Genomic DNA, 12,199 nt, shown 5'->3' with positions numbered 1-12,199 from the left:
CGCCCTCCGGCTCTGGCTGGCCCGAGGAGAAAAGATCCAGCACGCATGACACGAAATACAAGGTCACTCTTTATCTTAAAAAGTAAGGGGGATCCTGGGGTTAAGTACACAAAGCACCTAAGTCCTTCGGGTAGTTTAGTGTCAGTTCTACAAAGTAAGCTTTGGCTTCCTGGCACCAGTGAGGCTCAATCTTCTGGAAGTCTTCCAGAAGGCAGGTGAGGAGAGGGGTCCAGCAGCTCTCCCTCCTCAGTCACAGTCACAGGGTGGCCTCAGGCCGGACAGGGGCGACAGAGATGATAACGAGACAATAATATCCAAGGGCTATTTACAGGAGGGCTTCTTCTGAGACAGGACTGTGGATCACTTCATGAATGCCACTTCTGGGATCTCGCCCTTGGCCTGGAGAAAATGAAAGGTCAGTAGAGGCAGGAAATCCCCAAAACTTACTCTACCCTGTTGAAGGAACCGAAAGCCCAGTCTCTTTTCCACTGTATTCTCAAACCTTACCTTTAGATGAGTGAAGACCCGGGCAGATCTGGTATAGTCCCAGTTGTTGTCCTGAAGGCACCTGGAGTGGGGGAACAACAGGTAGCTCCGTGAAAACCATCCACTAAATGCCACTTCAAAATCCATTCTATAGAAACACTCACCAGATTTGCCAACAATTATATACATTCTCATACATCCTTGCACTATTTATACAAATGAAAAATTAGTAAAAGTCCAATTGTCCACCAATAGTCTGTCAAATATAAGGAATATTAAATAGCTGTCAAGATCAGTTTTTTTATACTGGTAGGGAAAGACACTCATAGTATATAGCAAAGAAACTAAGTTGCAGGGCAGTATATAAAAAGGAATTTCAGGCAGGATTGCTTGAGGCCAGGAGTTCTAGCTCAGCCTGAGCAACATGGTGAAACCCCCACCCCCCACCCTTTTCTACAAAATTGGCTGGGTGTGGTGGCAGCACATGCCTATGCTCCCAGCTACTTGGGAATTTGAAGTTGCTATTAGCTATGACTGCTCCACTGTACTCTAGCCTGAGCAAGAGAGCAAGCCCCACGGCCGGGCGTGATGGCTCACGCCTGTAATCCTAGCACTTTGGGAGGCCGAGGCGGGCAGATTGCTCAAAGTCAGGAGTTCGAAACCAACCTGAGCGAGACCCCGTCTCTACCAAAAATAGAAATAAATTAATTGACCAACTAAAAATATATATACAAAAAATTAGCCGGGCATGGTGGCACATGCCTGTAGTCCCAGCTACTCGGGAGGCTGAGGCAGTAGGATCGCTGAGCCCCAGAGATTGAGGTTGCTGTGAGCCATGCTGATGCCACAACACTCACTCTAGCCTGGGCAACAAAGTGAGACCCTGTCTCAAAAAATAAAAAGGAACTTCATTCTGGCTTTAAAATTTTTTATGCTAATTTATGCATAGGGTAAATTTTCTACAGACTACTTTTTTTTAAGCAACAAAAAAAAGTTTTGGCTTTTAAAATTTCAGCACTCAATTATTCACTACCTGCCCCACCTCAGTTCATCCCTGTCCTACACATGCCCAGCACTCACTTCTGGGACCACTCAAGGTTCATGCCAGACTGGGTAGAGAATGCCTGCAACATTTCCTGCTGCTCCGGGGAGAGGGTGGGCACTGGGCTGGAAGAAGGCGTGGGTGCAGGCATGGCGAAGGCTCTTTGGATCTCTTCAGAGCTGGCATTCCGCACAAAGAGCTCATCGTTTACGATACATAGCCTTGGGGACAAAGAGCACCTTAAACAGCTGGACAGACAGATGACTTCATCCTCCAAACGTCATTCCTATCCTCACTGAAACCTGATACTCAGATTCTTTCAATACTCACAATCCCCTTTCTACTCTTAGCTATTGCCTTTTATCATTTACCCCCTCCAATGGACTCCATGTTTAGAAGGATTATCTACCAAACACGTTAGAATTATACATGCTCCCCCAACCCATGGACAGTTCTTAGCCCTTTTATCTTTTATTTGTTTTTATTTTCACAACCAACTTCGGAAGTGAATATTGTAATACAAATTTTCAGATGAGGAAACTTGTGTGCAGCTAGAAGGGGTGGAGCCAGGATGAAAACCCAGACAGTCCAACTCCAGAGCCAAGCTCTGAACTACTATGTGAGCCTCCTCCTCTGAATTCCCACTGCCTTTGTGAAAGTGCCCTGAGGACTAACTCTACCCTCCAGTTACCATACTGCTGGCCATGGCCTGGGACTCAACATGGTAAGCAGAACACTAACCCTGAATTGCTGGCAGGAACAGCAATGAATGTCCGGGTAAAGGCTCGCAGAGAATCCCGAGACTTTCCATCTACTGCAATGAGAACAACAGAAGTGACCCCTTAGAGTTGCTCGTGTTTTATGTTTACAAACAGCTTCTTGAATCATGGTCTTCTTTGATAAAAAGAACCCTAGTGGGTCAGACAGGGAAGATTATGTTTGTAAGAGGAGCAGAGTTGGGTGAACGGTCAGGTCAGGAGGGACGATAATAGTTAACAACTACTGACTCACTGATAGAGCATTTGTGTGCCAGGCCCTGGGTCAAGCATTTTATAAGTCACTTCATTTACTTCCTCCAGCACCACTATGAGATGGCTATTACTAATCTGATGTTGCAAATAAAGAATCTGAGGCTCAGAGGTAGTGTAACTTGCCCATAGACCCACAGAACCAAGACTGAGATAGAAATTTGGGCCTGCCTGACTTCAAAGTCTGTGTCCTCCTAATCACCAGGCTTTTCCCACATCCCAGACAAGACAGAGGGTAGGCCAAACCAAGGTAGCATGGAGGCAGGATGAAAGAAGGTGCTCAGGAAAAGGGAGGAGAAGGTAGCTGGGAAGCTAAACATGCTAAGAAAGATTCTAGCTGGGGGAGGGACCACACAAACTCAGGACTCAAGACATTCTCACCTTCCTTGAAGACCCCGTTGACAGAAAAACACAGCAGTGTGCTCTGAAAAGAGAAGTGACATCAGGTACAATGTAGGTTTACTAGCCAGAGCCTGAGCCTCCCTTCCATTTTAAATGCGACCCTGTACCTCAATTCTAGGCTTTTCTTTTTTTTATTCAGTCCCTGTAGGGACCATCAAAAAATGCCAATGCCAACTCTATTACAAGTCGTCACAGCAGGGTGTTGTGAAGTTTTCCAATTAGCAATAATTGCTAATTGATAAACCTCATTGGCTACGATACTGCCACTGCACAAAGCTGATTCGAGGCTTCTGTCAGAGCAGAAATAGGTGCTTACTGTCTGGGCGCTTATGTCTACCACGAAGGAATTGATGTCATGTTGGGTTTTGGGTAATTCATTGAGGAAGGCAACAACGTTGAGACGTGTGTGCTTCAGCAGCCGGAACCGCAGGGCTGTGGGCAGAGGAGAAAGCAAGGTAGGGTCTGCCACACTCCTGAGTGCTATGACCGATTCCTTCCCATGCCCTTCTCCCACCGTATTTTGCTCACATCACACACTTACTAGGGTCTTTAAGCTTCTTCACATTTCTGCTGTCCTTGAAGTATTCGGCCAAGTTGCTTCTGGGGGAATAAGAAGAAAAGGAGGTGGTGGTCAGAGAAGTGTGGCTGCTAGGAGGTGCTGGCCTGTATCTGCTGGGAAACCCTGTGGTCCTGGGCAGGTTCTGGGATGTGATACACACCGGGCAGGATTCTGGGGTATGAAAGGAATGCTCAGGGAACAGCAGGCCCCGTCATGGTAGGCATCCAGGAGCCCCTGCCGGTCTCCAGAGTCATAAATTGCATAGTACCTGGGGGGAGAACAAAAGGGAAAGTCTTAGTTCTGCAGTCTGGAGCCATAAAGGCACCCAGTAGCTTCCAAGATGAGCTGTGCCTGGACCAGCCCACCTCTTCCCAGCCTGAGGTGCCCTGGGATACTTACTGCTGCAGGAAGTGCAGGACCAGACTCTTAAGGTTCTCTGTTCCAAAATAGCTTCCCTGGAATCAAACAGGTATTAGGACCATGAAAGCAGTACCTTCCGACACACAAGTTCTAACTGTGTCCCCCTTCTCACCTTGCAGGGTGGTAACATTGTGGGGGCTTCAACATCAAAGGCAATTGGTGGGGGTAACTCATGCCCGTCCTATGGAAAGGAAGTGAAAACTGATGGTGTAAACCAGAGAAAAAAAAGACTGGATGTGTAAGTAGACTGAAGATCTAAAAATGAAAGGTCAGAAGTCAAGTGTAAAAGAGGTGTGAAAAGTGTCTTTTGCCTACAAGCATTTTTCTGGGAAGACAGATTATAGCCTTTATCAGATTCTCAAAGGGATCCATGTCCCCAAGTTAATGGTCACATAAAAATATGTTAGGCAAGACTTGGAGAGTGGAAGATGCTATGGTTGTTAGAAGAGAATGAAAATGTCACGGACTTACCAGGCGTAATAACTTGGGAAATCGTTCTCGAATGGCGCTGTCAAGAACGGGACAGGAGTGAGTGATGCTTCAGAGCCACCGTGCCTCCTGGGCTGCTCTAGAGCAAATATACTAACACCCGAGGGACAGCCCATCCCATCCTGCTCATCCCTCCACTCCTCCCCAGCCTGTGCTCAGAGAAAAATGGCCCCCACTCCCCACCTTACCCGGGGCACCCAGACATGGACTGCCTTGAAGGCTGACTGTCTCTTTTCTCTCTTCCTGACCCCAAGTGCTGCAAGGAGCAGCACTCTCAGCCCAGGCTTTAAGCCTAGGAACTCCTCCCCTCCCTGCCCCCCTTACCTTCCACCTACTCACCTGTACAGCCCCGGGAGGAGGGAATGGGGTGGGAGCCCAGGGGCTCCGCTGCCTCACCAGGTATCCATCTGTTCTGCCAGGTCTGGCCTTGGCCAAGACCAGAACACACCACAGGGATGGCACAGGATGTTGGGGCAGGGAGATGAGCAAGGTGGGGCTTAGGAAGAGGAGAAGCAAAAGAAGAAGAGAGGAAAGGAAAAGAAGAGAAAGAGAAAACGGTAGGAGGGGGCAGAAAAAGGGAGAGATGGGGGAGATATAAGGGAGTTGAGAGTAAAGGAAAGAGGAAGCAAAGGAAAAGGAAGAGAACTACAAGGCAAGGAAGCGTTTAGAAAAACGAGGGAAATAAGGGAGGAGGACACCCTGACACAGCCCTTTCCTTCAGCTGCCCCACCCCTGTGGTCCAAGGTAAAAACGGGGAACAAATCCTTGTTGCAATGAGTGGGAAGTTGCTGTTGGCCAGGTCTGTCTGCTACCTGGGTCCCGGTCTGAGCTGGGCGTGGGAAGCAAAGCAGCCATGGGGGCAGGAGACCTCCCTCAGAAGGGGTGAGGGTTCAGGCCCCTGCAAGGTTGGGGGGGTGAGGGTCTGTGCCCCACCTCTGTTGGCCCCCAAGTTCTCTCCTGATGGCCCCTCTGCGACTGTGCCTGTCTTAGGTTGTTCCTTCCCTGAGGAATCTTACCCGTCTCTGGCTAACCAGCCATCCTCTGGGGCCAAACAGGGTGATGTGAGGTGTGAGTGAGGCGGGGGCAGTGCCCCCGAGAGGGTCAGTTCTCTGTCTCCTTAGCAGCCTATGCCCCCGTGGCCTCCACGCCCAGCACCTGCCTTAGGACTCCCTCGCCTGCTGGCGGGGCCCAGGCTCTGGTCACATGTCTTGGGGAACCCAGGTTTCTTCTCCAGGGAGGGCCCAGCTCATAGCACTGAGCAAGAGAGACAGATTGCATGGCACCAGACCCCAGGAGGCCTCAACCTCAGCATGGGCAGAAAAGCCCAGGCAACAGCCTTGGGCAAGTGGATCATGAAGAAAGGGTCCCTCTTGGCATAAAGGCAAGAGGGGCCATCAGAGTACAAAGGAAGGAATGCTCATCTCATAGGAAGCCCCAGGTAGGAAGGGCTTTCTCAGCCCAAGTACAAGGCAACCCCATGTATGGGGCATATAAAACACCCCTTGATCAGAGTCGAAAAGGGGAGATGCCCTTCCTGGAACAATAGGGTAGGGAGATTCCAGAAAGGGCTGTGTTCAGGAAAGAAAGAGAAAGACCATAGAACCAGCAAGGAGTCAAGTGAAAAGAAAGAAGAGGAGATCTCAGGGCAAGGCTGGCAGACACAGACAGACCGAAGGGAGGAGCACGTGATCCTCTCAAAAGACAGGTGGTTCCAGCTCAGGGCTGCACATCTCCTGCAGACTGGCACTGGTCAGGGTGCATTAGCTCAGCCTCCCAGGGGGTGAAGGTCCCCAGGAGGGGAGACAGAGGCTACAACTGACCTGATGTAGGTAGACTGGTCTCGGAAGGTATCACACAGGGGGTTTCCGTCGAGCCACAGCTCTTCTAGCTTCAGCCCTTTTACCTTGTCCAGGTCCCGCTCAGACTTCAACTGGCATGGGTAGGAAAATGGCAGGGAAGAGGCACTGGTGAAGAGAGCCAGCTGGACCTTGACACCCTCCATCCCTACCCGCATCTTTGTGTTCCCACTCTTGCCACTCGCCATCACCAGGCAAGATCCCCCAACCCTCTGCCCACCCCATCAAAAACAAAGCTGGGCTATCAAATTCTCACTTCGTTTCCAGAGAGGTTTAGGATCTTTAGGTTGGGTGCCTTCTGCACAATACTGGACATATCATCTAGCCTGTATAGTCTATTGTTGCTCAAGTTCAAGGACAACAGCTGTGGGGAGAGAAGGGTTTAGTGGAAGCACCACCACTGAGTAGATCAGAGACAAATCTGCCTCCCAGGCTATCCTGTCTATTCCACCCCTCTTCCTTGTGCCTATTACAGGGCCAGAGGTCTCACCTCAGGGATGTTCTCTTCAATGATTCGCAGGGTAGCTGCCATACAGCTCCTACGATTCAGGACAACATCGATGTTCTGGGCCACCAAATCTTCAGGAAGCAGAAAAGAAGGGAAGGGAAGCCTCAGAGTGCTTGCCAAGGCCAGTGTTAGCAATAAACCATCCTCAAACCTTCCGTCCCTGACAGATCTCCCTCTCTCCACCTATCTGACAATTACTGCTATCAACCATACCTGGGTCTGAACGGAGGCCCTTGAGGTCAAGTGCTTGCTGGGAGCCATCGTATCGTTTGCTCATGATCAGCTACAGAGGGAAAAAAGAGTTCGGTGTTGGCTGGGGTTGTGTGGGGTAGGGTGTGAGAAGTGGTAAGACCGGCTTGGAAACACCTTAGTTGAGTCTGCCTCACCTTTAGCTGCTCTACTTGTTCTGGCTTCAGTTCGTTCTGTACCGTGTGGGGTGGGGTAGAGGAGTTGATGATGATAGATATCTGGAGAGAAGACACAAAGGGCACAATAAACTCCAGGGATGTCTAAGACCCAGGAACAAGACCCAGTCCTTGCACTGTGAAACCAATCCCCACCCCCAGCCAAAACAGGCCCTCTACACACACCCTTCGATTCTCCCGATCCAGAATCTTATAGTTGACAGCCTTCAATGCAGACGCAGTGCTGGCATCCTCAACAAAGAACTGGGCCCGTGTGTTCTCATAATGAAACTGCAAGAGGAAACAAGAACATTACACTTGGAACCCAGAGCCCCTTGCCCGCCCAGCCAGCCAGCCTGCCTCTCAGGCCTTGTCTTACCTCAATGGGGGTGAAAGGGACACTGCACTTGCTCTGAATCATGCTCAGGAGCCATGACTTGTCATACTTTCTGCCATAAGGAATCTAGAAATGAGAGAAAAAGAAAAGAAGGGAACAATTTGTAACTAAGGCTGAACAGCAGACACAATCCAGCACTCCTTTTTTACCTTCTGCTAAGCTTTAAAAGATTTTCTAAAGAGAGGGCTGGGCACAGTGGCTCATGCCTAAAATCCCACCACTTTAGGAGGCCAAGGTGGGAGGATCACTTCAGGCCAGGAGTTCAAGGTTACAGTGAACTATGATCATGCCACTGTACTCCAACCTGAGCAATAGAGTGAGACTCTGTCTTTAAAAATTAAAAATACATAAATAAAAATTCCAAGATGGGCCGGGCGCGGTGGCTCACGCCTGTAATCCTAGCACTCTGGGAGGCCGAGGCGGGCGGATTGCTTGAGGTCAGGAGTTCGAAACCAGCCTGAGCAAGAGCGAGACCCCATCTCTACTATAAATAGAAAGAAATTAATTGGCCAACTAATATATATATATATAAAAAATTAGCCGGGCATGGTGGCGCATGCCTGTAGTCCCAGCAACTCGGGAGGCTGAGGCAGAAGGATTGCTTGAGCCCAGGAGTTTGAGGTTGCTGTGAGTTAGCTGATGCCACGGCACTCACTGTAGCCTGGGCAACAAAGCGAGACTCTGTCTCAAAATAAATAAATAAATAAATAAACCTGTTCTTAGGTTTCTCTAAACTATTCTAAGATATTGATTCTTAGGAGAAAAGATGGATACCTGATTGACTGATTTTTGTGGAATAAAATGTAAAGACTTTCACTGAGCCAACTCCCCCCTCCCCCCATACCATCTACCTTCCCAAAGTACTCACTGTAATCTTGAACCAGTTCTTCGAGGTCCCATCCTGGCTGGTGCCAGCCCCTCCTCTCTCTGGAGGAGCTCTGTCTCTCCGCACAGTAACATGAATGCGATCTCGATCATGCCAAGTATCACCTCGACGGTTAGGTCGGGTGGTATAGGGGTTGCTGTGGGGAAGCAGAGAATAAGACAGCCATAAATTCTAGGAAAGTCTTCTCTAAGACCTTCTTGCACTGTCAGTGGGACTACAACTAAGACTGTTCAGCCATTAAGCTGGTCCTGGCATTCCTCACTCTTCCAGGTGGGGAATTGACATGGACAGTAAGAGAGCCATATAATCTAGTGGGTCACTTACTATCGTACTCGGGGACCATCCTGCGCATCACTCATTGCTACATCTCCATCATCTTCCTCAAGGCGGGAAGACCGAATACCAGAACCACCTCTTCCAGATCGACGGTTCCCCTCACCATATTTCCACCGGAAAGGACCCCGGCCTTTCTTCCTTCTTTGAGGGAAACTAACACGGTCATCATGCTCTGGAGTTGGAAACAGGAACACAAATTAGAATTACGTCACTGGCCCGGGTACTTTGGTGTGGCAGTTTCTAGAACCCTGTACTACTGGAAGAGATACACACTAACAACAAAGGCCAACTCGACGCAGACTCCTCTGCCTGCCCAGAGGAAAGAAACCTCTCTGCGGAATGGCAGCATCAGGGAAAACCTATTGGAAAACTGTGTAGGGTTTTTGAAAAATGAAGCTGAAACTGGAACTACAAAGAGAAGTAAAACGTAGAGGTCTGAGAGACCCAAAAGTGTAACTGGCCACAAATGAGCCATCTAAAAGCCACCTGAAGATCAGCTACTCCAGACTCTGTTTGTCCATACAGTACTAATGCTAGTTACAAATATGACCAATTAAGGGCCTCCCCCCAAAATTTCCTTATTCTCAAACTGCCACTCTAAAAGCTTTGTGAGGAGCTTTTCATTTCCTTGGCTAGAAATGCCTTTTAACTCAGGAGACACTTCTAGACTCAGGCTTTGGTGGCAGCTCCAAGGCCCTGGAATGCTCTCCAGGAATATGTCCTTCTGACTCCTGTTGTGTAGGAATGGCTTTTAAAAGAAGGTCCACAACATTCACAAAAGGTCTGCCTAATGCCTGGTACTCTGCAAACAATGAACTTCAACAAATGCCCTAGGAAAAAAGGAGGCATGCATAGAAGGCCCAGCTAACACAGGCTAAGAACTTTCTCCAGTGCCAGCCACTATGGTTCAAGGCACTCCACAGGAATAATCTCGTTTTAACACACACACACTTGGGAAATAGATACTGTTACTAGCCACGTTAAGGGGGTGTAAGAGTTGGCCTGAGAGTTTAACTCACGATTTAAACCTCAGCTGTCATGAGCTCCTAACCACCTCGATGGACTAACACCCAGTGTAGTGTTCGTAGTAGAACATCCAGCTGGGGTGTACGCCAAAGCCCAGGACGGAGGGGTCAAAACCCACTGGCCACGGTGAAAAATAGGGCACCAGGGCAGCCCACGAGCAGGACACTGACTCTCATTAAGGGAAGAGTCAGGCCTGCCACGCTGAACTGACAGGTTACCACCCACAAAGTTCAAAGGCATCTCGACACCCCATCTCCGAGCCATCTGCTCCAAGCCGCAGGTCCTCCTCCAGGATACCTGAGTCAACAACTCGGGTACCCACCTCGAGTCCGGGCGGTCTCCCGGGGCTGCCTCGCCCCCGGCCCGCCCCGCGCCGCCGCAGCTCCCCGCGGACGCCGGGCCCCTCGCGGCCTCACGCCCAGGGACTGCGGCCTACGCCGGCGCCGCCCACTCAGGCCCCAGATCGCCCGCTCCCGACCCGAGGACCCGCACTGACCGTTGTACGACTTCCCCTCGTCCGCCATGGCACAGCGAAGAGCAGGGGCGGGCTCAGGCGCGAGCCGCGACGCCTCCAAACGTCCGAACGCCCAGGCGCTCAGGATCGAAGCTCTCCTACGCCGGGCGCCACCGCATTTATCCGCGAAGCACGTCGCGCGCAGCTGACGTTCCCAGGCTAGGAGAGCGGCGCGGGGAGGGAGCTCCGCCGCTGCGCGTGCGCACATTTTCGGCAGCCGCGCGGAGGGCGGGGGCCGGCCCTCCACGCCCCGCCCAAGACCTGCGCTCGCGAAGGCGGGGCTCGAGGCCGGGTAGTCCCCGCCCCTCCCCAGCCCTCCGCAGAGAACTCGGCAGCTGCAGAGTTAATGCTGGAGCGAAGCGCAGGCTGCGGAAGACTGCAACTGCGTGGGGTAGGGGCCCGCAGGAAGGGCTTCCAAGAATTGGGGATCTGGCCTTGGAGTGGGAGTGATCGCTCACAAACCCCTAGCGGAATCTGGGCAGTGTTTCTCGGCTCAGCTCCTTCCCAGCTGAAGACCTAGGCCCGGCTTTCCTCGGCTGTTAAATGAATTAATAATCACAAAACTGAACTAGTGGGAACAGGAACCTTAATTCATGGCTCTTTTTCTCCAGCGCCTGGCTCAGTATCACACCAGCACACAGTAGAAACTGAATAGGCCAGGCTCGGTAGCTCACACCTGTTAAGCCCAGCACTTTGGGAGGCCCAGGCTGGAGATTTCTGGGTTTTTTTTTTTTTGAGACAGAGTCTCGCTTTGTTGCCCAGGCTACACTGAGTGGCGTGGCGTTAGCCTAGCTCACAGCAACCTCAAATTCCTGGGCTGAAGCAATCCTCCTGCCTCAGCCTCCCGAGTAGCTGGGACTACAGGCATGCGCCACCATGCTCGGCTCATTTTTTCTATATATATTAGTTGGCCAACTAATTTCTTTCTATTTATAGTAGAGACAGTGTCTAGCTCTTGCTCAGGCTGGTTGCGAACTCCTGACCTCGAGCTATCCGCCCGCCTCGGCCTCCCAGAGTGCTAGAATTACAGGCGTGAGCCACCACGCCGAGCCTCAGGCTGGAGATTTCTTGAAGCCAGGAGTTTGATACCAGCCTGGACAACATAGCAAGACCCCCGCCCCTACAAAAACTAGAAAAATTATCCGGGCATGGTGGCATGACACCTGTAGTCCCAACTACTCTGGAGGCTGAGATGGGAGAACCAGTTGAGCTGGGATTTGAGGTGGCAGTGTTATTGATGATTCCACTGCACTCCATCCCAGGAAACAGAAGCTGTCTCAAAAAACAAAAAGGCAACCCCACAAATATTTGTGAAATAAATTTGTTCTACACATTCCCCCCCCAGAGTTGCTGAGTCAAATGAGACAGCAGTCAGGGCTTTGATGAGCACTGTCTTCACAAGCCCCACCCATCACTGGTGTGCCATGCTAGCCCCCCACCCTGTGTCAATGGGGCAGAGAAGCTAGCCAGCAGTGGTAGACCACTCGAAGAGGTGCCAAATAGAGAGGAAATTTTAAAATGCAGGAGGCTACAGGCTCTCCCAGATCCCCTAAAATACTAGGACCAGCCCGAGTACAGTGATGATTGTTCTCTCTATAGCTTGAACTTCTTGTGGGATGAGCGACTCAAGTGACCTCAAAATATTGTGGCTGTGTGGTTCTGGTCAGGAAGGGCAAAGCAGCACATTAATCTCCCTGGGGAGAGGGTAATCAAGCCAGGTCTCTCCTCCATTTCTTCGTGACTGGCTTGGATTTGGTGAGGGGCTTGGAGAGAACCAAGTGACTCTGCTGGAACTTGGAAAAAATTCTTCACTCTGCTCCTGGCAGCAGGCAGAACTCCTGCCTCA

General features: G+C 50.7%; 1 protein-coding gene, 1 non-coding gene and 1 pseudogene across 3 annotated transcripts; all 3 read right to left on the bottom strand.

The window, feature by feature from the left end:
• Positions 1-56: 56 nt before the first annotated feature.
• NXF1 (nuclear RNA export factor 1) lies at positions 57-10,543 on the bottom strand. Of its 2 annotated transcripts, none has more exons than XM_076001804.1 (21): positions 10,336-10,543; positions 8,802-8,985; positions 8,460-8,613; positions 7,574-7,657; positions 7,381-7,485; positions 7,177-7,257; positions 7,004-7,073; positions 6,773-6,861; positions 6,539-6,646; positions 6,247-6,356; positions 4,409-4,445; positions 4,050-4,118; positions 3,917-3,972; positions 3,678-3,785; positions 3,500-3,558; positions 3,275-3,390; positions 2,938-2,980; positions 2,270-2,339; positions 1,567-1,749; positions 508-568; positions 57-399 (listed from the first exon to the last, which is right to left on the bottom strand). In XM_076001804.1, exons 1-21 carry the CDS (start codon positions 10,361-10,363, stop codon positions 361-363), a joined length of 1,854 nt encoding a protein of 617 aa, XP_075857919.1. In that variant the 5' UTR covers positions 10,364-10,543; the 3' UTR covers positions 57-360. The 2 variants fall into 2 exon arrangements, with proteins under 2 accessions (XP_075857919.1, XP_012633643.1); XM_012778189.3 differs by having other exon boundaries at positions 2,270-2,342; positions 10,336-10,542.
• LOC142870706 (U4 spliceosomal RNA) lies at positions 3,098-3,236 on the bottom strand. Its single transcript, XR_012919055.1, has one exon. It is a non-coding gene; the product is annotated as a U4 spliceosomal RNA (small nuclear RNA).
• LOC142870581 (uncharacterized) lies at positions 4,414-6,191 on the bottom strand (annotated as a pseudogene).
• Positions 10,544-12,199: the final 1,656 nt, after the last annotated feature.

Source organism: Microcebus murinus, chromosome 4 (genome assembly GCF_040939455.1).
Source record: "Microcebus murinus isolate Inina chromosome 4, M.murinus_Inina_mat1.0, whole genome shotgun sequence".
Classification (NCBI taxonomy): domain Eukaryota; kingdom Metazoa; phylum Chordata; class Mammalia; order Primates; family Cheirogaleidae; genus Microcebus; species Microcebus murinus.
The sequence above is the reverse complement of the archived record's forward strand: the minus strand, read 5'-3'. Positions and strand labels throughout refer to the sequence as shown.